Below are 25,135 nucleotides of genomic sequence, written 5' to 3'. Positions count from 1 at the left end.
TTCACTTGCTCCATTAGCAGATTTAAGGCAAGAGCTTTTAGTGCACACAGATAATTGTAGCTTTCAGAGGGTTGTGTGAAGGGCAGCACCGTGCTCAGAGAGGGCATGGAGAGGAGAAGGAGCTGGTCTGCTGCTCAAGGTCTCACTGCATGGGCAAAGGAGATCTCACAGTTGCCATCTGGGCAGGACTGATGGTGGCTGAACAGGATTTCCAAACATTTGGACTGGATCTTAGGAAGATTAGACTGGATTTAGGAAGAAGTTCTTCAGTATGAGGGTGGCAAGACTCTAGAGTAGCTTGCCCAGGGAGATTGTGGATGCCTCCTCCTGGGTGCTGGATGAGGCCTTGAGCATCCAAGTCTGGTTGAGAAGTGTCCCTGCCTTTCGTGGGGAGGTTGGAGTTGATGATCTTTGAGGTCCCTTCCAACCTAAACCATTCTATGATCATTCATGGGGCTCAGAAGTGGCCATCACACTGCAGAAGAGGACATTTGGTGGGGCAGGGAGGCAGAGGTGGGCTCTGTGTGTGTGTGTGAGGGGAGTGAGCAGCTCCTCTGTCAGCTGTCCACTCACTGTGAAGTTTTGTAAACTCCTCTGTAGTATTTTCCCCTTGTGGTTGTGCAGATCCTTCTTCTGCTGGTTGGTGAAGCTGGAGGTAAGGTAGAGTGAGAAGTTCCTACCAAGGACTTACATGTTCTAATACCAATCTCGGCTCTTCTGGAGAGGAGGCAGCTGTGCCCTCCACAGCAATAAGTGTTCTGGCAGATGATAGAGCACCTCTGTCAAACTTCTGTATGGAGTGAGGTCATCTTGAAGGTGGTTCTCTCAACCATGGGAGCATGAGTTTTTCTTTCTTACACTGGAGTCCAGTGCATTTATCAGGAAGCTTGCTGTAAGCAGAAACAGAACAAAAGCCTTTAAAATAACTTCATTAACTGCACTCCAGACTTGAAAATTGGGGATTTTTTCCTTAGCAGTTTTTTCCACGTTGCTGCCTCACCATCCTAAACTTTGCCACTTGCCTTGATTCCTCTCAATGAAGTTAGCACTGCAGGTTAATACCTGCTGCCCTCCTGTGTATTTTGTTGGTTAGCTCTTTGGGACTGAGGAGGAAAAGCAATCAGGGAGGCCTCAGATAAGGGAGGTCACACTCCAGCCAGCCAGGTTTGGTAATTGCTAGGTGTCAGCAGGTGTCCACTTGAAGTTGTTGCAGGTTGCAAGATGAGTGTCAGGGAATAGGAAGAGGCTGGGGTTGCCTGTTTAGAGAACTCTTAAGGCACCAACTAAAGTCACCTACAGCAGAATTAAACTCCCCTTGGGTGAAGGTTTTCCAGAGCTGGGCAGACAGCATCTTCACTCACACAGTGCAGCATGGAGCTAGCATGCAGGATCATGACTGGAGCTTGTGATACCAGGACACAATGGTTGTCCCCAGTTGAAGGGGGGGGACAGTTGGCCTTTATCTGAGCCATGCTCATAAATCCCAGCAGTGCTGGAAAATGGGAACCTTCAGAACACAAGTGTGAAAGAATGTAACATTTGGACTTCCACACAATAGGGAAACAAAAGAAGTCATTTTGTAGAGACAAACTTCTGGAAACAAAATATGTGGAACTAGTAAAACTCTTCATCTTGCCAATAAAATAAAGGGAAGTGTGGGAAGTCCCAGTCCAGAGTCCCCAGTGATCTCTTACTGCAGCATTCTTCCCTCAGATTTTGAGAGTATAAAATGTGTTGAGAAGTGTCACCCAGAGGCATCAAGGCTTTGCTCAGGACCAGGAGTTTTTTCCATGCTGACAACTCCCTGGTTTGGACTCCCCCACAGTGAAATGTCTGCCCAAGGGGGAATGCAGCTGCCTTGTCTGCCTCTTTTCCCATTTCACCTACATCTCTGCAGGTATTTAGTTGCTCCTTCAGGTATCTTGGCTTTGAGAGAGTAGCAGAAGGGCCAATTCTTGCTCTCAGGAAACTCCAGAATATAAATTAGCATCCAAGACTGTTTCAAAAGGAGACAGGGCGGGGGGGGGGAGGGGAGGGAAAAAAGGCATTTGCTATAGAAACAGTTAATAGAAGTCTTTCAAGATCAAACCTCGTTATTTTTCTGGCTGGCTTGGTCTGAAGTGCAAATACATGGTACAGCTATTGATTTCTTCTTTTATTTCTTTTTTTCTTTTATTATTATTATTATTCCAGCTAGCAATTACAGGAAATCAGTGCCTAAAAATATGGCTGGAGAGCCAGCACACACATTTCTCACCGAATTAGTTTTTGACAGTTTTCAAGAGCTCACTTGTGCAGTCTGGAGATGCTGCTTGTCAGTGCAAACAGCAGATCTGGTGGCTGCCTTTCTGCCTTCTCCACCACCCAGGAAGGCAGGGGGAGCCAGTGTGGTTGTCAGCATCACTATTTCAGCCTATTGTCTTGGGCTGTCATTTCAAAACCAGGCACAAGCTGTTGCCAGAAAGGCAGCAGCCCTTCAGCAAGGTTTAAGAAGCGGCCCTGCTCGTTTCCTGGGCAGGATTTTGTTCTCTGGTGCTCAGGCTCCTTCCTCAAGCAAGTCAGACAGGGTTGGCTGGTTCAATAAGATGCTCTGAAAACTAAAAGGAATTGGGTTTGTCTGGCTTCTAGTGTGTCCCGTGGGTAAGTGTCTGTGTCCAGGTGAAAAGATCAAGGAGTAACCTATGGTTTGGAGTCTGTAGTCCCCTTAGCTCAGGAGTCAACCTCCTCCCCCAGCCCCAGCTACTGGCAGTGAAAGGGTGAGGAAGATTGTGAGGGATGAGTGATTCTAATCATCTTTTCATTAACTGATCTTCTTCAAAGACACCATTTATCATCCCTTGCTACAATCCTGCCCTTTGTGTGCAGAAGTGAGGAAGGACACATTTTGAATGAGCATCCAGCACTCCATAACCCCCAGCTGAGGAGGTCAGAGGGGGAATTTGCATTCAATCACTTATAGGTGAATGGAATAGTTGTAAATGCTGTCTGAAACTTGGAGGTTTTCATCTGTGGGTGCTGGGAAGAGCACAGTATCACTAAGCACATATCAGCCCAAAGGACATTCTGGACTTTAACAAGAGTCGTTTGATCACTGAGGTGTGAGAGGGAGGGCAAGTCAGCAGCTGCAGATGGGGAACTCTGATGGCTGGAGCTGCTCTTGAGTCCCAGCACCACACCTGTCATAAGAAGTAGCTGGTAACCTGCTTAATGAAGGTAGCTCTGTAATACCCTGCTGCCAGGAGGGGTGTCATGTGTAGTGCAGTGAAGGGAGACATCACATGGGGCTGTGTTTGAGGTGTAAGGCAGTGGTGCACTGACCACTGTCATTGTCAGATGGCAGATCACCTCTCTGCCGTGGCCAGGAGTCTTGCAGTCAGGCTGTGAGGTCTGTATCTGTGGAGCCTGTGACAGTATCCAGCCCTTCTGCTGTTGGTGAAGTGCTGCTTGCCCTGGCTGTGGGGTGCTCCTCAGCACTGAGAAAGCTCAGACTTCCTCACCTGGAGATATTCAAGGTGAGGTTCAACGAGGCCCTGGGCAGCCTGGTCTAGTTGGGGGTGTCCCTGCTGACTGCAGGGAGGTCAGACTGGATGACCTCTGGAGGTCCCTTCCAGCCTGGACCACTCTATGATTCTATTCCTCTTGAGCAGTTTTGGGCTGCTGACAAAGAGACAGCTTAATCCTGTAGGATCCTCTGGTTGTAACCTCTGGAGCAGCCTGCTGTGTGAGATCAGGTGCTGAAGCTGCAAAGACATTTGAGTGGTAGATGAAAACTTCAGCACATTTCATTCTGGGCAGGTGAGCAGCTCTAAGCACTCAGGCTCCTCAGCATTCTGTTTGCACTCCTCTCTCGCAGCGTCCTGCTCACGGATTCCAAGTTAATATGAAGTTGGAGGCTGTGGACAGAAGAAATCCTATCTTGATAAGAGTGGCAACAGTGATTGACAAAGACGAGCACCGCATCAAGGTACGACCTTGCTTCACAGCGCAGAGCTCTGTGTTGAGGGATCCAGCCCTTGGCAGTGCACAAAAAAACATCCACTGGGGATGAGGAGCAGCAAACCAACACCTTGCAAGACCCCAGGCCTGCCCACTGGAAATGATTTCCCCTATTACAGGAAAGATCTGGAGCATGTCCAGGGAAGAGCCACAAGGATGAGCAGAGGGCTGGAGCTCCTCTGCTATGAGGACAGACTGAGAGAATTGGGGCTGTTCAGCCTGGAGAAGAGGAGGCTCTGAGGAGACCTAATTGTGGCCTTCCAGTATCTGAAGAGGGCCTACAAGAAAGCTGGGGAGGGACTTTTTAGGGTGTCAGGGAGTGATAGGACTGGGGGGAATGGAACAAAAATGGAAGTGGGTAGATTCAGATTGGATGTCAGGAAGAAGTTCTTCCCCATGAGGGTGGTGAGACACTGGCACAGGTTGCCCAGAGAGGTGGTGGAAGCCTCATCCTTGGAGGTTTTTAAGGCCAGGCTGGATGTGGCTGTGAGCAACCTGCTGTAGTGTGAGATGTCCCTGCCCATGGCAGGGGAGGTGGAGCTGGATGATCCTTGAGGTCCCTTCCAACACTAACAGCTCTGTGATTCTCTGATTCTGTGATTTCTGCTGGAAGTGCCTGGTATTGTTAGTCACTGTTTTAATGTCACTGTTTTGAAGTAATGTTTGACAGGCTGAGCTTCCATCTTAGCAGCTTCTGTGTGAAGGCAGCATGAATGTTCTGCTGGTGGGAAGATGCCTCATGATTTGTATTTATTTATTTTTTTTTTCTGGGCATACTTAAAGGAAAACCCAAAGCAAGTTAAGCCCTGGTGCATGTGGGAAGTGGCTTCATTCTCCAGTGTGAATGTGTTACATAAATGGATTTTTAACTAATTCTTTTCACAGAAATACATTGCCAGAAAAATCTCTTGTGCTTTGCCTTCTGAGAAAGGAAGTGTGAGCCTGATAAAGAGCAGGCTGCATGATGGAGGCTCCTCAGCCCCAGATCTCCTTCCTGAAGGATGATTCTGTGGGTAGGGTATGGGGCTTACTTCCCATTAGCCATCTGATTGTCAGTCTCATTGCTGTGTTTGCAAGCAGAAGTCAAGTTTTGCCATTATTTAGTAGCCTGATGCTCAGTTGAGACATTTACTTCAAACTTTGGCCCTTAGACGACCCAGGAGCTGTTAGGACCTGTGTTAACCTGACCTGGCTCTGAGCTAGCTATTGCTGCTCTCTTCATCAGCAGAAAATTCTGTCTTGTTCATTGCAAAAACTTACCAAATGTGTTGGCTTTTATGGTGTTTTGGAGTCCTCAGAACACAAAACAATGAAATAAGCAACTGTCTTTGCAGAGAGTTATTCTTGGAGTACAGAGCATGCTGCAGCACCCTGTGGTCTCTGTGCTCTTGCAGCCCCTCTGATTTGACTGTGTCAGGGTAACTTGGTTGGTCTGTGAAACATGGATGCAGGGATCAGGGAAACAAATCATTACCTTGAGCACAAAGGTGATGAGGGGCCTGGAGTGCCTCTTTGAGGAGGAAAGGCTGAGAGCCCTGGGACTGCTGAGCCTGGAGAAGAGCAGCCCCAGAGGGGATCTGATCAATACTCAGCAAGAGCTGAAGGGTGGCAGGCAAGAGGCTGGGGCCAGGCTCTTGTCAGTGGTGCCCAGTGACAGGACAAGGGGCAATGGGCACAAACTGGAACCCAGGAGATTCCTTATGACCATAAGGAGAAACTTCTTTGGTGTGAGGGTGCTGGAGCCCTGAAGCAGGCTGCCCAGGGAAGTCGTGGAGTCTCTTTCTGTGAAGAGATTCCAAACCTATCTGACTGTTGTGATCCTGGGCCAGCTGCTATGGGTGCCCCTGCTTTAGCAGGTGGACTGCATGATCCACAGAGGTCTCTTCCAGCCCTCACCATGCTGAGATTTGGGGATTCAGTGACGACTGTGCCTGACTGAAGGACTGAATGAATCAGCCCCAAACTGAGCCAAGGTGAAACAAAGGGGGACGTTAAAATGAAAGCTGAGTCATGTCCTTAACTGTGTCTCTCACTGAGACTCTCTGCTTCTTTCAGATCCATTTTGATGGCTGGGACCATAATTATGATTTCTGGATCAGTGTGGACAGCCCTGACATCCACCCAGTAGGCTGGTGTGCAAAAACTGGACACATTTTGCAAGTCCCACTTGGTAAAGTAGATGACATCACATTGTTCAGTTGAATAATTCCCTCCATGCAGTCTGCTCTTCAAATGCAGGCAGCCTTTTACTAATGTTTCTTTTTTCTTCCTGCTTTCCAGGTGCTGTCCATCAAGTGGAGCCAGGACAAGCAGCCTGCCCTACCCCAGGCTGCCACGGAATTGGCCACGTCAAGGGACCCCGATACGGAACACATTACACGTAAGTACAGCAGATCTTCTTGGAGGGCTTCTGCTCTGCCTCTGAGAGTCTGGCTGCTGTCCATAATAAGAATGCAGCCACAAGAACCTGCACTGCACTGAAATCATCTCAGGAGATGGTTACAGACGCAATTGCAGCTCCCTCTTGTGTCTAATCACCAGAAAGTCTGTTTATACCGAGGCAGTCACACATAGATTGACTCACTCCAGTTTCTGCATCCCAGCATTACTGGAGGAATGGTTTGGGCTGAAATAATAACCCCAGGAACAGGATGCAGGAGACAGAGAGGGAGTGTAGGTGGATTGTTTAAGAGTGAGGAGACCTAGCTCGTGTGTTGTGCTCTGCCTTTTGATTGTGCTCTTGGGAAAGGAAGGCTTTTCTCAATTAAACTATTTTAAAGAGAAAGAAAACAATCTCAGCTGGGATGTCTGAAGATATACCACAAAAAGTTAGGGGTTGGAAGGGACCTGTGGAGATCTACTGCTAAATCAGGAGCATCCACAGCAGCTTGCCCAAGATTACAATGGCCAGGTAGGTTTGGAATCCCTCCACAGAAGGGGACTCCACAGCCTCTCTGGGCAGCCTGTTCAAGGCTCCAGCACCCTCACACCAAACAAGTTCAGATGGAAGCCCCTGGGTTTGTAGTTTGTGCCCATTGCCTCTTATCCTGTCCCTGGGCACCACTGACACGAGTCTGTCCCCAGTCATACATAATGTAGGTGAGAGCTTTGAATTTTTCAGAGGTCAAAATTGCAGGACTCTCTTGTTTCAGGAATTATTATTCAGACCAGCAGGTTACAGAGGAGGAGCTCTTCTTGTTCCCTGAGGTGACTCTTTAAAATCATGGCTTTGGTTTCTAATTCTGCCAGGTAGTGCCCTGCTTTCCCACACCTAACACTGAGTAATAGCATCTCCCTCAGTGTTTCTGGTCTCACTTTTCCTGGGTGTCTGGAGGGGCTGTGTCTACCTGAGGCTGGTAGATCTGTATGACTTCAAACCATGCATTGTTGTCTCTCTCTTTCTCTTAACACAGCTTGGTAGGCTGCCCTTATTCTGATGTGAACCTCAACAAAGAAAACCAGTTACAGGACCGCCTGGGTGGGGACAGAGTTTCCCCTAGCAACAGCATGCAGAGAGACAAGAGCCTGGAGGCTTCTACCCCATACAAACAGGGAGCAGGAGACTGTTCTCAGCGGGACTCCCCAAAATCTTGGTGAGCTGAACCCTTTTTTGGGGGAGCAAAACCATTTGACAAGGCTGAGCACCACAGGGCTTGGCAGAGGAGCAGCAGAGCATTGAGTTTATCTGCTTGTATTATTGTCCCCTGCCCCAGACACTCTTCACACAGAGCAATGCACTTTTATACCCTCAGATGCCTTAAGAGGATTCTCGGTTCCTTAATCCTGCTGCTCTGGTCACATTCCAAGGCAATTGCATTCTGTCTCCATAAATTTTTCCTTGCTGTTTCAATTTAAAATAGATTCTTTGCCTTCCTTTCCTGTCCTAAAACTGTCAGCCCAGGTTGTTTTGTGCTATTAAACTGTAACTGCAACCGCCCCAGCGCTGGCTGTGTTAACACTGGTAGGCAGAGTGACTGACTCTCTGTGGCACTTGGCAAACAAGTTGAGCTGCTTCAGGTGTTTTCTTGCATGAAAGTGTTGGAATTCAGTAGCATTGATGCAGGCTCTGTGTTAGTTCTTGGCCCTGATGATCTCAAAGGTCTTTTCCAACTGAAGTCATTCTGTGAGTGCAGGAGGCAGTTAAAATGCATCACGGGACAGAGCTGGACGTGGAGGCTTTTTGAGTGTCACTTTCAGTCTCTACAAATCTTGCCCCACTGGGGCAAACTCCAGCAGCACTTTGGGGGTTTTTTTGTGTATAAAATCACAGAATCCTTGGGTTTTTTGGAAGAGACCTTTAAGCTCATCCAGTCCAACCATTAACCCAGCGCTGCCAGGTCACCGCTAATCCATGTCCCTCAGCACCATATCTACACAGTTTTGAAACCACTCCAGGAATGAGGACTCCACACTGTCCTGAGCAGCCTGTTCCAGGCCTTGACGACCCTTCTGGGGAAGAAATTGTTCCTCATGTCCAGCCTAAACCTCCCCTGAGGCAACTTGAGGCCACTTCCTCTTGTCCTGTTGCTTATTCCGTGGGAGAAGAGACCAACTCCCTTCTGGCTCCAGCCTTCTTTCAGGGAGTTGTAGAGAGCCAGTGGGTCTCCCCTCAACCTCTTTTTCTCCAGGCTACCCCAGGAACCCCAGTTCCTCATATGTGAAGGCTTATAAACATTTTAAATTTCATATGTTTGCTTAGTTTTATAACACTTGCAAGATAGATTTGGCCAGAAAAAGGGTAATACTTCTCTCTCCTCCCAAGCATATGTGGCCTAAGTTTGCCTCCTCCTATCCCAGAAATGTGCAGGCATCTCCATTTCCTAACTTTAAGACCAGAATTGATTACATTTCAGTGGCACTGTTACCATAAAGCTCTCTGAGGAGCTTTGGGATTCTCCCACAGTAAATGGCCCTTTGGAATTCTAAGACATTTCTATTCTAAGTATTGAATTTCCTGATAGTGGGAGGTCTGAATTCAACATGCAAATCTGGTAACACTCTGCTGCTTGTCTTTGCTTGAGCAGCTGTGTAGTTCAGTTTAAGTTTCAAATTTAGTCATGGAGCAGCTCAGTTTAAGATCAAACTCAGTCATGGAACCTCTTAAATGTTATCTGGAGTTACCAAGATTCAAAAATCTGAAATCTCTTCATTTCACCCCAATACATGCTTCAGTGGGCTTGTTGTAGCTGCTGGAATCAGAGCTTCAGTCCACAGGGGCTGATTTATGTCAGATAATCTCTCTCAATCCACTCTGAAGAGTGAAAAGCCACTTTGTACTGTGCCGGTGGTGATGGTGGGTGAGAGGAAAGCTTCTGCCACTAGATGGTAGCTGTTGCTCTGACTTCAGGGAGCAGCCAGCTTTGCTCTCCTGGAGGAGAGGAGACCGGAGGATGTCAGCTCAGCTAATATCTTTTATCTCTTTCCAGCAAACCTACCCAAGACAGTGAAGAGTTGTGTCAAAGCAGCGTTCAGAGTCTGCCAGAACAGTGTGAAAAGAGCTGCAAGAGAAGCTGGGCAGAGGAGGATTCCTCTGCGGGCCCCAAAGCCAAGCGACAGAAGTAAATCAGATTTTTGTGCTGTCTGCTCATGCACTGACAGTGCTGGTGCTTAGGATACAAATGCAGGGCTGAAAAAGATGTAAATCATGGCTTTAAAACAGCCCAGTCTGATCAGAGGTTTTCAGCAGAGGGTAAATCTCCCCCTTTTCCTGCTATTGCTCTCCCTCTTGCTCTGGACCCTCTCTTTCCTTCAGTAAACTCAGGTCTGAGTCCTAGCCATGAATTTAACAGCACGGCCCTTAGCTTAGAGAGAGAGGACAGGGATGGAGGAGTGCTACTGCTTATTTTAAGAGGAGAAAGGCTTTTTTCTGCTCCTCTGAGTCCCATTAATCTTGGTACAGAGAAGAAATTCTGTCCACTTTGTGTCTTCTGAAATGTTTTGCAATTCATGCTTTCAGGTTTGGATGCTCACGTACCTATCTAACCTTAGAGATGGTGAAGGAGGAGAGGAGTAGGCAAGGTTGGTTACTGTTTCTTCCTTTGTCTGTGTGTGTGTGCCTGTTTGTGCAGCATACCCCCAGCCACCAGCAGGATTTCAGGCCTTACAACTGTCTTGGTTTTGAGTCCACAGTCAAGAGAAAGCACAGGAGGGAGGGGATGCTAGTGGTTGTTTTTCTATCTGCAAAATGGAGAGGAAGGGCAGAATTGCTTAGAAATGAAAGGTTTAATACTTTGTAGAGTGAAGCTTTGTCTTTATTAAGTGAAAAGTCAGTCCTGCACCATCTTTGGTGCCTCTGTGGGCCCTTCAGAAGTGACAGGGGATTTTAGTTCACCAGTCAAGGCCTGGTGTCAGGGGACAGTTCCCTCAGACCTGCCAGGTAGTTTAAGTTCCATCCAGCCTCTTTCTTTAGACTCATTTTGGCTGGTGGCTTTAAGGCTCTCTTAAGGATGACAAAGAAAATGACAAATTCAATGGGAAAACAATGCCTGTGGGGCTGGGTTGGTTTGGTTTGGTTTTTTTCTGGTATGTGACAGGTTAAGCTTTAAGAGAAGCTTTCTGCTATCACTTTAGCAAACCATATGCTTAACTTTCAGATTTACTATAAAAAGCCATTTCAGAGAACTGAGCTGACCAGGCTTTTAGGAGGATTTAACATGGTAATAAGTCTCCAATCAGAAATAGCTAAGCAGGCACAAAGTGGGACAGGTGGCTGGCTGCTTTGATTCCTCTTTTTAATTTTTTTAGCTACTCATTTTTACCTAGTGCTGACTTTTGCAGTCAGAGCCAGCTAGGGGCTGCAGTTGCAGCTGGCAGGAAGAGCTGTCTGCTCTCCCTTTCACATTCACCTTAAACAGAGAGCTGGAAGCAGTGGAAGGGGATTCTGCAGTAATCCACTGGCCTCTCATTTCCTGATTACCCACAGCCTTCATCCCATTGACATGGAAACTATTAGAGCCCAGCTCCTGTCTCAAAGGGGAAGTAATTTGTTTAGGTTCTGGTTGGGACTCTTACCACTGAGGATTCAGACTTAGTGAAGAGAAAGAGACAGTCTGTGACAGAAGCAGAGCCAACCCAGCAGTATGTAAAGCCTTGAGCACAAACAGGACCTCCCACACCAGGAGGTGAGGATGAGGCCATCTGACAGCCTTCCCTGGAGCAGTGTCCTGTGCCCTGTTGTCACAAGGACAGCTCCTGAGCTCAGCAGTTCTTACTCATGCTTTATTTCTTAACATCCTCCCTTTTTTAGTCTCATATAGCAATAGAAACCTGTATTTGAGGCTGTCTCAGGTCCTTTATGAGGGTGGAGGTGAGGTAAGGTGACACAGCTGGGGACAGCAGAGTGGCCTTTTGCTAGATGAAGCTTTACCTCCAGCGCTGCTTTCCCTTTGACTGCTAAGGAGCAGGCAAATCAGACTGCAATTACTACATGTAGTAACATAAATAGTACTAGACTGCTGCTTTCCTTGGTGCTTTACACAGTGACTGGCACACCCCACAGATCCTCACACACACACAGAGCCTACTAACACTGAGCAAAGCCAGCAGAGATGAGTGGTGCTGGGCATGCTGAGCCTTTCTGAAAGCAGGGATGAAATGAGAGTTCTGTGCAGCCCCAGGATGGTGCACACCCTGCAGACAGCCTCGCAGGCCAGGGGCTGAGGGGGCAGCACACGTTAAGTGCTGTAAACCAGAGGAATGTTTCCCATCTTGTTTCCACCCTCTGCTTTGCTTCCTGTTGTATAACCAGGCAAGTCCCTGTAGGACCATGACTCTGCACTCCTCCAGTGAGCTCATCAGGGAGGGGTGATTTCTGCCTTCCTTTGCCTTGATTTTTAAAGCTTCCATCACTTGTCACATGAGGAGGGAGTTGATGTCTGGAGGTAATGTGCAGCTCTCCTGGCCTGGCAGCCTCCTGGGGAGCCCAGGCCATCGGCTGGCACACGCAGGGCTCTTCATAGGCTGGCTACAGCTGGCAGCTGGAACCATGCCATTAGCTTCCAGCCGAAGATGCTGTTACCAGAACTCCTCCACCTTGTCAATAAAATGCTGCAAACATCTTCTCTGTTAGCAGCATGACATCATTTTCCAGGGAAGAAGCTAAGGAGAAAGCCAGCCTGGCAATCTTATCTTATCTATTATTTTGCTTTCTCCTTCTTGGGAGAGTGGGAAGAACACCCTGAGAGCTCAGTCTGCCATGCAGCAGCTGTGTCTGGCCGTCTGCTCACCCTGACTTTGCTTTTCCCTCCAGCCTGTGACCCTTCCTCCTGCTTTGTTGTGCTTGCTCCTACTTGGAGCTTCTCTCTGACCCATCTTGCTTTTCTTTCCAGACCCTGGTGTGGATCTCCAGCAGGCCCTCCACCAGTCCATTTTCATGCCTTCCCTGGCCTCTAACCCGACCCACCGCCTCCATCTCAACTGGGAGAAGCACTGCAAGATCTTGCCAGAGGTCTCAGGCCTCACAACCAAACATGTGGCCAAATGGACTGTGGAAGAGGTGAGTTACCTGTTCCCTCTTTTCTTGGGGTGTGGGAATGCCAGAGCCCTCCACTTCTGGACTGCTAATTGGAAGACATCTTTCTTTTCTTCCCTTTCCTAGGCAATGCTCTTCTGTTTGCTTTGCATATGCCATAGCTGACTCAGCTGGAAGTTCTGCCCAAGTCCCTTTGTAAGGGAGGGGAAGGATCCCTATTAACCCTCTGGTGTCCATAGATTGTTTTTTCCCCACCCTGAATCAGATTCCCTCTTTTACTTTGTTTGTTTACCCCTCGATCTCTTAGTTCTCAGACCTGACTCCTGCTTCTGACAGCTGATCCCTTTCTCTCCAACCTCCCTCCCCCTTTGCTGTGACTTTGCTGCTGATTCACTTTTACACTGCAGATAATTCCACAGTGCTCTGTGCGTGCCCACTCCTCCTGCCTCTCCCTGCCTGCTTCCCCTGGAATAAAACTGCCCACAGCCTGACCTGGTTTCTGACAGCAGTAGCTGCGTGGCTGGGGATGTGTCTCTGCAGTCCTAGCTCTTGAGTTGTCTCCTGTAATTAGGTGGCATGTAAAAAAGTTGGTCTCTTTTGTGTGCTGAGTAGTTGGTTTTTGCCTGGATGCCTTGGGCATAAATAATATTTGTGTCCCCTCTGGGGAAGCGGTGACAGCTCGGATCCCGCCGCTTAATCGCAGGCCCTTTAATTCCAGGGACATGTGCTGTGATGTGCTGGCAAGGATGGAGGTAAACTGCAAAGCAGGGAAAAGTGCTGCTCTTCATGAGGCACAGAGCACCTTCAGAGACTTTTCCAAAGTGCATTTTCCCCAAGTGCCTCTTGTATCACATGAATCCAGTCTTGGCTTTGCTCTCCGTGCTGGAGAGCTGCTCGGAGACAGGAGGGAATGCAGCACCATAGGAGACAGGAACCACAGCAGTGGTGAAGGGTGAAGCCATTAGGGTGGCTGGCTTGAGACTGGGACCATGGTTTTTTTATTCTGTTGTTGTTATAATTGATACTATCACCATTGCTATTATTGTTGGTATTATTATTAGGTTTGGGGGTTGGAACTTCGGTGTTTGGGGAGCTTTGTGCTTTTTGGGTTCTTTTCAGATAATGAAAATGAGTTTGAGCTAAATTCATAGCAAAGAAGGAAAAACAAACCCAAAAATCCACCAAAAATCCCTCTGAAAGATTTGATTGGCTGTTTGGATCCTTCTGTAGAGAAAGCTTCCAATGATTTTTCCAAAAGGCCTTTTAGGAGCTCATTAAAGGCAGAAGCACTTAATCCCTCTGACATGAAAATCAGAATCTCTTCATTTTGGGTAAAATATGGAGGCTGGCTCATGGAAGAACAGAGGCAGGACACAAGCCAAATAAAATTTGTCCTTTGCAGTTGACCTTTAAAGTGACTGCTGGGTACTGCTGGGTAAATTTAACTGAGATGTTAGTTTGATAATGGCTGAAGGTAAGCAGGGAGCAGAGGGCATGAGTGCAGGGCACTGAATATAGCAATTCCAAGCCCAGAATACATTGAGCTGTGCTCTGTGCTGCAGCTTGGTGAAGTTTAGACTGCCCATAGGAGTGTGAATGGCACATTAAAGAGATCAGCCTGGGCACCACAATGGACTGGCCAAAGTCATTAGAGCTCTGGGTTTGAATTTCAGTAAAGTGGCTCTGGTTTTGCAAATTACCTTCATCAGGAACGCCCCCGGGGATCAATTGGGCCTCTCTGTGAGCACTTGCAGGGTCAGGATGTGCAGTGAAATGTAGCTGCAGGTCTGGAAGATGAGAGCAGCAGGACTTGGTGTGTTACTCAGTCTGGAGCAGGCTTGATCTGTCGGCGGTGGGGCTCCTAACGTCTTCCTACAGGGCAAACATTTGCCTTTGGGTTGTGCTTTGAACTCTGCTGCACAAAAGGAGGGAGACCTTTCTGCTGATCTGAAACAAGAGCAGTGGGAGGGGGGTTAAAATTCTCCTTTGGTTGCAGAGTGCAGAAGTGGTTTTATTTTAGAAAAACCCACATTAAGGAAAAAAAAAATGTTGCTTTAGTTCTCTGTTGGTTGCAGAGAGCTGAAGTGGTGGAGCAGCAGCAGTGTTTAGGGGCCCTCCAGCTAAGAAACACTTGGTGACACAGAACACTCAACTAGAGCAGTTACTTGAGTGCAGCTTTGTTGTTTATTGAAAGCTTCCAGTCGTGTTTTCAGAGCTAGGGAAGGATGTTGAGTCACACAAGAGCATGAATGTGTGCTGGAGTTGTATTGCTCCTTAGTTAATCCTGCACTGGGTGCTAATACCTCGTTGGAGGCTGGCACAGAATCATTTTGGTTGGAAAAGACCTTTAAGATCACTGACTGCAACCATTCTCTAACTCTGCCAAGGCTGATGCTAAGCCATATCCCTCAGCACCACTTCTCTGCAGCTCTGAAACACCTCCAGGGATGGGGAATTCAGCCACCTCCCTAGGGAGCCTGTTCCAGTGTTTGAGAACCCTTTCAGTGAAGAAGTTTCTTCTAATGTCCAACCTAAACTGCCCCTGGTGCAGCTTGAGGCCATTTCATCTCATCCTGTCACTTGTTTATTTTTTGTGGTCAACACACAGTCAGTAACAGTTTGGGGTGGTTTTGACCAGGAAGTCAAACCATAAGCCCAGAAGGTGTTCTGGGGAAGTTCTGCATGGGACACTTCCCTGTCCTTGTCCTAGTTGCTGGTACATTGATAAATCCCAGTTAATTCCAGCTCCTCTCTGTGTAGTCTCTGGAGGTGGTGTCAGTTCTGCTGCAGCTTGATGTTAACAGGGTGCTGCATGAGGCTACCTCCCAACTGCACCAGAAAGGTCCAGCAGTACTGTGCTGATTCAGTACACCACACATCTGGGACTGCAGCAGCACCTTCTATGTGTGTTGTGTGGAGTTTCTAAGGTGCTCTCAGAATATCATGTTTTCAGCTTAAAGCTCATCTAGGCCAATCCCCCTTCAGTGAGCAGAGTCATCTGCACCTAGAGCAGGTTGCTCAGAGCCCTGTCCAGCTTGACCTTTCCCTTTGTTTAGAGCTTCACTGCCACCATCGTGGGGCTGTGCTGGTTTCCTCCAGCCCCTGGTGTCACTGTTTTGGCCTTGTACACCTGAGGCTCTCTTGTTCCTCATCTGCCACATCTTGGTTTGGGGGCTCTCCTCCAGCAGCAGTGGTGGGCCAGGCAGGTTGCTGCAGCACGGTGGAACCCAGGGTCTGGCTCACATCCTGGGGACTTTCTGTGCTGTATTCTCTCTCCTCCTGCATCCCCTCTCTCCCTCTTTTTTCCATTTCTGGCAAGCCCCAGGACTCCTGTTTGTTTAAAAGGCCAATTCTGTGGTACAGGATGCTTGCAATGTCTCTACAAATGGCATCTGGAACAGATCAAAGGCCTGTCACTTGGTGTGGGTGACAGTAGCCAGCAGCAGTAGTGCAGGGAAGGACACAGGAGCAAGGCAAGCTCAGATCATTCCCTGGAGTTGTCTAGCAGCCTCTCCATACCACAGGCACTAAAGGGCCCTTATCAGCTTGTCCTGAGGGGTCCAACTGTCTCCATTCTGGAAGGCAGCAGACCCTGCAGAAGGAATGTCATTTGTGCTTTAATTATGAGGAGGTGGGGGTGGGACTCCAAAGGCAACTGTTTTGTTACTTGTTTAGAATGGGGGTTTGCAGAGGAAAAGTTGGAGTCACTGCCTGATGGGACTGTGGATTTTAGGGGTTCCCTTTAAAATGTAGCTGTCCCTGCCAGCAGAGGAAAGGGGCAGCACACAAGAGGGATGCTCTGCTTGCAGCTTACATAACAAACCATGAGGCTCCTTCACCAAAACCCGGCTTCTGCCAGGGTAGAGCAGAACCAGAGGGCACACCGAGAGCTTTTCCTGCGTGGCTGGAGCAGGGGGAAGGAGCTGAATGCTAGTCAAGCGGTGGGATCAGCTGGAGATGCGGTGAGGTGGCTTAGCAGAGCGCCTGCCACCGCCCAGTGCCGGGGAAGCTCGCGCTTGGCAGCGCCCCCTCCTCGCTGTTTGCGTTCAGGGGAGGAACGTCACATCTGCTCTAACTCAGGGAAATGTGCCTTGTGAAACAAGAGCTGCTCCTGCGAGGGAGCATCCAATTAGCACGAGATCTTTGATCTGATTATGCCTCGATATACAAATCTTCTCTGAGCCAGCGAAGCTGCAGCTGGAGAAGACAATGCGCATTAAGCCATCCTCCGGTGCGCTCGGGCCCGCTCCTCACGCTACTCACACTTACATAATGGGCTCCCAGGGCTGCTCGCCTGGCCCCAGGGAGATTATTCCAAATGTTAAAGATTTCTTGCTCAGAAAGGTTTTTTTCCCCCCCATGTGAGATGTAAAAATAGCTTCTAGTCCTGTTGGTTCCCTGGATCCTCTGCACCCACCAGGGGTTAAATAAACCTCCTTCCCTCCCCAGCTCTCCTGCCGTCAGTACGTCGCCAATCCAGCAGTGCTCGTTTGGTTTATTTTGTCTCTTAAAGGCAGAGAGTCAGAGAACTGTTTTGATTGGAAAAGGCCTTTAAGACTGTCGAGACCAACCAGTCTCTAACTCTACCAAGGCTGGGGCCAAACCCCACCACATCCTCAGCACCACAGCTCTGTCTCTTTGAAACACCTCCAGGGATGGGGATTGAACCTCCCTGGGCAGCCTGGTCAAGTCTTTGAGAACCCTTTCAATGAAGAAGTTTCTTCTAATGTCCAACCCAAACCTCTGGTGGTGCAACTTGATTCAAGCCCAGATCTTCATGAAAACATAAGCAAGAGAGATGATTCTGCCCTGGTGTGTCCAGCTTGAGCCCCCAACACAGGAAGGACGTGGAAGTGTTAAAGTGGGTTCGGAGGAGGCCACAAAGATGGTCAGAGGGCTGGAACCCTTCTGCTGTGAGGACAGGCTGAGAGAGTTGGGGCTGTTCAGCCTGGAGAAGAGAAGGCTGCAGGGACACCTTAGAGCAGCCTTCCAGTTTTTGAAAGGGGCTACAGGAGAGCTGGGGAGGGACTTTTTTCAAGGGCCTGTGGTGACAGGACAAGGGGGCATGGTTTGAAACTGGAGCAGGGTAGATTTAGGTTGGACATTAGGAGGAAGTTCTTTACTATGGAGGTAGTGAAATACTGGAACAAGCTGCTGAGGGAGATGTGGTGGAGGCCCCATCCCTGGAGACATTCAAGGTCAAACAATGTGGCCTTGGGGTTGTCCCTGCTCGCTGCAGGTGAGTTGGACAAGATGCCCTTTGAGGGTCCCTTCCAACCTGATGCTTTCTGTGACTCTCTGTAGAGCTCTCACACAGAAACCAGCCCCTTTGGCTTGCTGCTGTGCCATTTTAATGGTCCCATTTCCATGTTTCTGCCATTCTAGGTGGTCAGCTTTATCCAGCGGTTGCCTGGCTGCAAAGAGCACGCCTCGGTTTTCAGGGAGGAGGTAAGTCCAGTCTGCCCCAACCCTGTGCCCTGCCCCTGGCAGGTCCCAAGGCAGTGAGGTGGCCTTGGGTGGGCCCCATGGCTCTGGAGTCACAGCACAGAGAGCAGAGCCAGCCTGGCCCTTGGCATTAAGGAGCCTGTGGCATTTAGGAGGCAGCTTCAGCACGGAGCTGAATTCCAGCATGGCTAATTGCAGTCTGCTGCTTTAAATTTCCCCTGCGGTTCCAATCACTGAGCTTATGCTTGACATCCTGTCTTGGACTGTTGTGCAGTGGGTTTGGCATCCTTCTGAAGATGTCCTGTTGGAATGGTGCAGTGAAGATCTCATCTGCTCCCTCTGATGAGCACAGATGCCTGCTCCTCTCGGTGAGGCTGGCACTCCTAGGGTTTCCCAGGAATTGCTGGCTTTTCCCCATGGGTGAGGTGAGAGCAGGAGGGGAGCCTTGCCTCTGACAGTGTGTCCAGCATGGCCATGTGTTGGGCTGGACTGTGTTGGGGATTAGTGTTAGGCTTAGGGTGAACCTATGGCTACTGAGAAGCCTCAGCAGGCACAGGATGTGGCTGTCCTGGTTTTTAGCACACCTCTTTGCCTGGATCATAGACACTTAGTTCCTGTTGAGTGCTTCAGCTTCCAGTTATTTTGCAGGCATGACTTGGAGGCTCTTCATCAGCCCCTGATTAATTCACACAGACATCCCTCCCCCTCTGGCATCCCAGCTCTGATGGTAAGAGTCTACAAGGACCTTGTGGGCAGTGCAGTGGTGCCTCCCTTAACCAGAACCTTAGGACATTCCAAAATCAGCACTAACTCAAGGTCAAACTTCTAAAACACACAGGGCCAGAAGAGGAAAATAAAGCCAAATTCTCTCTGTTTTGGAGTTAAATTGAAAATAATTCAGTTTAGCAGGGCAACAAAGGCTTCCACAGCATCAGCAGAGCACAGCCCATGAGTGATCATCTGGTTTAGACTGAGGCAAAGCTCTGCACATGGTGGTGACTGTAAAGGGCAGGTTTTTGATAGATGACTGCTCCCCAGAGCTGGCTGCCTTTCAGGATGAATCAGGCTGTGATGCACTTGATGGGATTTATGTATCTGTAGTTTGTTTTCCTGTCTTTTAAAGAACACACAGACAAAATAGGTGAAGGGAGGGGATTCTGCCCCTCTGCTCCACACTGAGCTGAGACCCCACCTGCAATGCTGGGTCCACCTTGAGCCCCCAACACAGGAAGGACATGGAAGCGCTTGAGTGGGTTCAGAGGAAGCCCCAAGTATGGTCAGAGGGCTGGAACCCTTCTGCTACAAGGACAGACTGAGAGAATTCAGCCTGGAGAAGATAAGGCTGCAGGGAGACCTTAGAGCAGCCTTCCAGTATTTGAAAGGGGCTGCAGGAGTGCTGGGGAGGGACTTTGGACAAGGGCTTGTAGTGATAGACCAGGGGGCAGCGGCTTCAAACTGGAAGAGGCTTGATTTGGACATTAGGAAGAAATTCTTCCCTGTGAGGGTGGTGAGGCACTGGAGCATATTGCCCAGAGAAGCTGTGGAGGCTCCAAGTGTTTAGGGCCAGGGTGGACAGCCCTGAGCAGCTTGGCCTGGTAGGACATGTCCTTGCCTGTGGCAGGTGGTTGGAACTAGGTGATCTTTAAGGTCCTTTTGAACCCAAACAATTCTGTGAAATAAAAACTGAGAAGAACTGGAGGCTTGTGGCAGGAGCAGTTGATGTAACTCCAGTGCACTGCTGTTCCATGGAAGAGAGTGAGAACAGTGAAATTTATCCAAATGAGCCAGTCTGCCAGGGTAGCTGAGAGCAAAAGCTGCATCCTGATTTCTAGTGAAGATTATTGGGAGGTGAGAGTTTGGGAGGCAAGATGCAAGTAGCAAAGCTTCCTTCTAGCCACAGTTCACACAGGTCCTGCACACAGTGGCTGCGTTCTGGTGCAGAGAGCACCCTGTTTCAATAGCTGACCTTCTGCAGGCCCAAAAGATGATTTCTTACCCTAGCTGAGAAGGGCTTGGGTTGTTTCTCAGATTTATGCTCAAACCAAAGTGTCAGTCTGGAATGAAAACCCTTTTAGCAGTTTGGCTTTGGCCAGAATTTGAGGTGTGAGTGACAGGACTGCTGAGCCCCACCCGTGCTGCCCCTCAGCTGCCATCAGCCCTCGGAGTGCTTGTGTTTAGGATAAATGAATCCCTTACAGACTTCTCTTGCTGGGGGGATGGGGAGCAGGAGAAGCCACTGCTTACATTAGGAATGAAGAGAACAAATTGTGCACAGGATTTTTTATGAAAACCCATCCAAAAAAGATGGAACAAAGACATGAATAATGAAGTACAGGCAGTGATCCTTTGCCTGTTCCTAGGGTCCAGTTCAGGGAAGGTCTGTTTAAAATAAGCATCTTTGAGGCAATGCAGTGAAAATTAATCATAGTGATAATGTTGGACACAAAAGCATTTGGAAATGGCAGGGCTGCTTTCCAGCAGTTTGCTGCTGCTCTCAACTCTGTGGCAGTATTCTGCTGCTCTCAAAGTCTGTGTTGCTGAATTTAAGCAGCAGTCCACTTGGTTCAGGCTGTTTTGAACATGCCCATTGCAGGAGTGACAGCTCCTAAATAAGATGCAAGGATGTTGTGTGGCCATCTGTGGACTGGGAGCACTGCTCTCATTTCCAGGGTACACACTGGGAGATTGAGTAACTTACCAAACAGACCCTTTGATGTTAGAGAAGGGGAAAGCCATTCTCCTGGCTTCCAGCTCTTTGCTTTGATTGCATGTTTGCTCAGGTTTATTAAGCATCTCCTCTTCCACCAAACAAGTTCTAGCTGGGAAAGCAACAGAACCAGAGGAACTGTTACTCTGGCTGAGTTGAGTGCCCTGTGTTGTCTGCTGCCCTGGTGAACACAGGATGGTTTGGTTTGGAAGGGAACTCCAAAGGTCATCTAGTCCTGTGGTGAGCAGGGACATCCTCCACTAGATCAGGCTGGTCAGTGCCTTGTCGAGCCTGACCTTGAATATCTCCAGGGATGGGGCCTCAACCACCTCCCTGGGCAACCTGTTGCAGTGTTCCACCACCTTCATGGCACAGAACTTGCTCCTAAATCTACTCTAATTTCAAACCATTGCCCCTCGTTCTATCACTGCAGGCCTTTGCAAACAGTCCCCCTGCAGCCTTCTTGTAGCACCCTTCAGATCCTGAAAGCTGCTATTAGGTCTCCCCAGGCTCTTCTCCAAGCTGAACAACCCCAGCTCCCACAGCCCATGCTTGAAAGAGAGATGCTCCAGCCCCCTATCATTGTCAGTCTCTGTAAGTGGGCTTCAGTGAAATAATTGAGGGAGAGACAAACTATTTGTGTGTGTCCATTCATCTTTGGCTTCTTCCCTGCAGCCTTTGGGGTTTATATTCTTTATACCTGTGTTGTCCCTGTGGACATTCTTGTCAAGCCAAGGAAATTTTTAACTTCTTAAAAGAACATGTTACACTTTCACTCACTGCAACCTAGGGCATCCTGTATATTCACCAGGAAGTAGCTTTCTCCCTTGCTTACTTTGAATCTAATCAAGTTATCTCCTTGCTGATGGATTAAGAGAGTGTAAATCCAGACAGATTAAGTGCCTCTGGATGCCTTGGCTTATATAGCACATGATCTCTTTTACCATGTGCTGAGCAAGTTCATTTCACACAATCACAGGATGTTAGGGGTTGGAAGGGACCTCAAAAGATCACCCAGTCCAACCCCACTGCCAGAGCAGCATCACCTCGGGCAGGTCACGCAGGAATGCATCCAGGTGGGTTTTGAATGTCTCTACAGAAGGAGACTCCACAGCCTCTCTGGGTAGCCTGCCCCAGGGCTCTGTCACCCTCTCAGTGAAAAGTTTTTTCCTTATATTCATGTGGAACCTCCTCTGCTCCAGGTTGCAGCTGTTGCCCCCTGTCCTGTTATCGGACATTGCTGAGCAGAGCCTGGCTCCGTCCTCCTGACACTGCCCTGCACATCTTTATCAACATTGATTTAGTGTTGTTGACAACAGTTTTACAAGCACCTCCTGTTTCTCCTTTAAACAGAGGCTTGGTGTCTGTGGACATAGCATGTCCTAGTTGGGAGAGTAGCCAGAAGTTCACATCTCAGGATATTTTTCTCTCCTGTAAGGTTTTTAACAGAGCTGACCAAAATAAAAAGATGAAAAAGGATGTTTGGCTTTAAATTTAACCTTGAGCAGCTCTAAGAGGGTCTGAAGAGTCTCTGCAATAGCAGTGTGACTGCACCAAGGGATGGTGATTCTATGTTTCTGATCATCCTAGATCAGTGTAATCTATTAATTCTTGGATAGCTGCCTCCTGAAGACTCATGTTCTGGATTTTCTGATCTAATTTCTGGCCACAGATTGTGCACAGGCTGTAGGACTTGTGACACAGTTGTTGGCTTTTTAGAGCAATTACAGAGAACAGAACATCTGATGAGCAAGCATCTTCCTCATGGTCTCTCCATAAACCTTGCCCACACTCAGGCTTCTCTACTTAGAGTACAAGGGCTGCTGATCTAGTTGGGGATAGGATAGGATAGAATAGAATAGACCAGGTTGGAAGAGACCTTTGAGATCATCGTGTCCAACCTATCACCCAACCCACCTAATCAACTAAACCATGGCACCAAGCACCCTATCAAGTCTCCTCCTAAACACCTCCAATGATGGTGACTCCACCACCTCCCCAGGCAGGATGTCCCTGCTTCCTGCAGGGGGCCGGACAAGATGACCTTTGAGGGTCCCTTCCAACCCAATGCAATCTGTGGATGATGTTGAACACCCTTGGAAAGACAGCATGGCTGGGAGGGAGTTCATATACTGGTTAGGCCACATCTTGAGTACTGTGTCCAGTTCTGGGCCCCTCAGTTTAGGAAGGAGGTTGACTTGCTGGAGCGTGTCCAGAGAAGGGCAACAAAGTTGGTGAGGGGCTTGGAACACAAGCCCTACGAGGAGAGGCTGAGGGAGCTGGGGTTGCTTAGCCTGGAGAAGAGGAGACTCAGGGGTGACCTTATTGCTCTCTACAGCTACCTGAAGGGAGGTTATAGACAGGCTGATGTTGGTCTCTTCTCCCAGGCAGCCAGCACCAGAACAAGAGGACACAGTCTCAGGCTGCACCAGGGGAGGTTCAGGTTGGATGTTAGGAAGAAGTTCTATACAGAGAGAGTGATTGCCCATTGGAATAGGCTGCCTGGGGAGGTGGTGGAGTCACCATCATTGGAGGTGTTCAGGAGGAGACTTGATGGGGTGCTTGGTGCCATGGTTTAGATGTTTAGGCAGGTTGGATTGGTTGATGGGTTGGACATGATGATCTTGAAGGTCTCTTCCAACCTGTTCTATTCTATTCTATATGGGGGTGGGTGGGAAAAACACAAGGTTTCAGTCTTCAGCCCTGTGTTTCCTCAGTTCAAAGTGCCTTGTTTAAACCAAGCAGCAGAAGTGAGGATCCTGCCTGATCTGTCTCCTCCCTTGTGTTTCCAACCTTTAGCAGATAGACGGTGAAGCCTTCCTGCTCCTGAACCAGAGTGACTTAGTGAAAATACTTGGTATCAAGCTGGGTCCTGCCTTGAAGATCTACAATGCCATCCTCATGTTCATGACTGCAGAAGACAACTGAGAAGAAGCCCTTTGGCAGAGCCCAGGAGGAACTGGCAGGTCTTCAGCCGAGGGCGTTGTGATGCTGACAGAGTAGGACTGGGATAGGTGTTGAGGGTTTCTTGCTTTTTAGGTAGGACTTAATGACAATATTTTTGAGGACATGAAAAATCCTGCCACAGTCTGGAATTCAGGGCAGCTTCACTTCCAAGAAGAGGATATTATTATTGTTATTACATTTTGTAACTTGGGTTTGCTATATCAATCTCTTTTGGAGATCTAGAAGAAAACCTCCAGTTCTAAGGGGAATCCAGGGCGGAACGTTGGTGGAGCTGCAACGGCAAGAGGAAAGCTTGGGAGTCCAGCGACTGCAGTGCCTGAAAGAGAGACTGACTGGTCACCAGCACTGCTAATTTGGCCTCTCTGTGTAAGGAAGTAGGAAAAAGATGCACTTCAGAGCAACTCACCTGTGTCCTTCCACTCTGTGACTCCAGAGATGACCTTTTCAGGACTGACTTTCCAACTCCAGCTTCTCCTGCTCGTCCGTATGCCTTTGGCTACTGGGCTGCTGATGCCACAGCAGAAGAGTGGCACAGGGAAATGGTTTCCATCATCAATGGCTTGTGTCCTGCAAAATGTCCTCATGTGTGTCACCAGAGAGCAGGAAACAAACCCTGTGTAGATGAGCTATGGGTAGACAGAGATCTCTGGTGAAGATGTCTCCCACAGGGCACTGAGAGATTTCTTTTGCTGTAATTCTCCCATCAGTGCTTTTGTGCAGCTGCTGCCTGGACCAGGAGCACCTTGTGGCAAAATGGCACAATCAGGAGCACTTGGGAGTTTGGTGGATTCATTCTTGGCCTCTTCCCTGTCAGCCAACAGGAACCCCAGCAGTGGCCAGCACATGCCTGCAGATGCAGACAGAGCTCCTAGAAACAGTTTGGCTTTTCTTTTTAAGCAGTCAAAACTCATGAACACTTCAGTGCTTTGGCCTTGTCAGGCTCCAGGTGGGCTTTGGTCTGTGCTACCAAAGGGTCAGTGAGCTGTCACAGCAGGGCTCCTCTGCCTCTCTAGTGGCCAGGCAGGCAGAGCACCCAGGGGAGTGAGCTGGAGGGGAGCTGGGTCTGAGCAGACAGCAAAACAAGCTAAGAATGCTCAAAGAGAGCTGAGCTGTGTCAGGGAGGAAGCAAAGCTTGTGGCTGAATCTCTGTGCATGCAGCCTGTGCTCTCCTGGCCCGAGGGGAGCAGGACTATTTCAGAGCATCATTTCTTGGTCATGCACCTGGGGCTGCCATGCCCTGGCTGGAGGATTTCCACACCCTTCTTCCAGAGCCCTCCTCTTCCAGTGGCAGCCCTGGAAGCAGCAGTGAGCCCTGCTGGGGCTGTGCTTAGTGTTCCCGTCCATGCCTGGCAGCTGGCTAGCTCATAACTCTTCCCCTGGCCACTCTTCCTGATGGGTATTTGGCTTTCTGGAGTGCAGCTAGAAGCAGCTGAGCTAGGGAAGCCTTTTTCCCCACTTCAGAGCTGCCAGGCTGAACCCTCTGTGTGTGAACCCTGAGTGTGTGTACCCAGTGCTGCCGGGGGCAGGACTGCCATCAGTCTCTGGGTGCT

General features: G+C 48.9%; 1 protein-coding gene across 1 annotated transcript in view; it reads left to right on the top strand.

Annotated features, from left to right (window-relative positions):
- The window catches only part of LOC104309308 (lethal(3)malignant brain tumor-like protein 3), a 33,171-nt gene extending 9,296 nt beyond the window's left edge, over nucleotides 1–23,875 (top strand). The window contains exons 8-16 of the mRNA XM_009910623.2: nucleotides 3,854–3,964; nucleotides 6,052–6,166; nucleotides 6,277–6,376; nucleotides 7,410–7,589; nucleotides 9,423–9,554; nucleotides 9,953–10,014; nucleotides 12,324–12,490; nucleotides 17,852–17,914; nucleotides 23,418–23,875. Coding sequence (XP_009908925.2) covers nucleotides 3,854–3,964; nucleotides 6,052–6,166; nucleotides 6,277–6,376; nucleotides 7,410–7,589; nucleotides 9,423–9,554; nucleotides 9,953–10,014; nucleotides 12,324–12,490; nucleotides 17,852–17,914; nucleotides 23,418–23,546 — 1,059 coding nt within the window. The 3' untranslated portion in view covers nucleotides 23,547–23,875. The remainder of the gene's footprint in view (nucleotides 1–3,853; nucleotides 3,965–6,051; nucleotides 6,167–6,276; nucleotides 6,377–7,409; nucleotides 7,590–9,422; nucleotides 9,555–9,952; nucleotides 10,015–12,323; nucleotides 12,491–17,851; nucleotides 17,915–23,417) is intronic.
- Nucleotides 23,876–25,135: the final 1,260 nt, after the last annotated feature.

This window comes from Dryobates pubescens, chromosome 20 (assembly GCF_014839835.1).
Source record: "Dryobates pubescens isolate bDryPub1 chromosome 20, bDryPub1.pri, whole genome shotgun sequence".
Lineage (NCBI taxonomy): Eukaryota > Metazoa > Chordata > Aves > Piciformes > Picidae > Dryobates > Dryobates pubescens.
The sequence above is the reverse complement of the archived record's forward strand: the minus strand, read 5'-3'. Positions and strand labels throughout refer to the sequence as shown.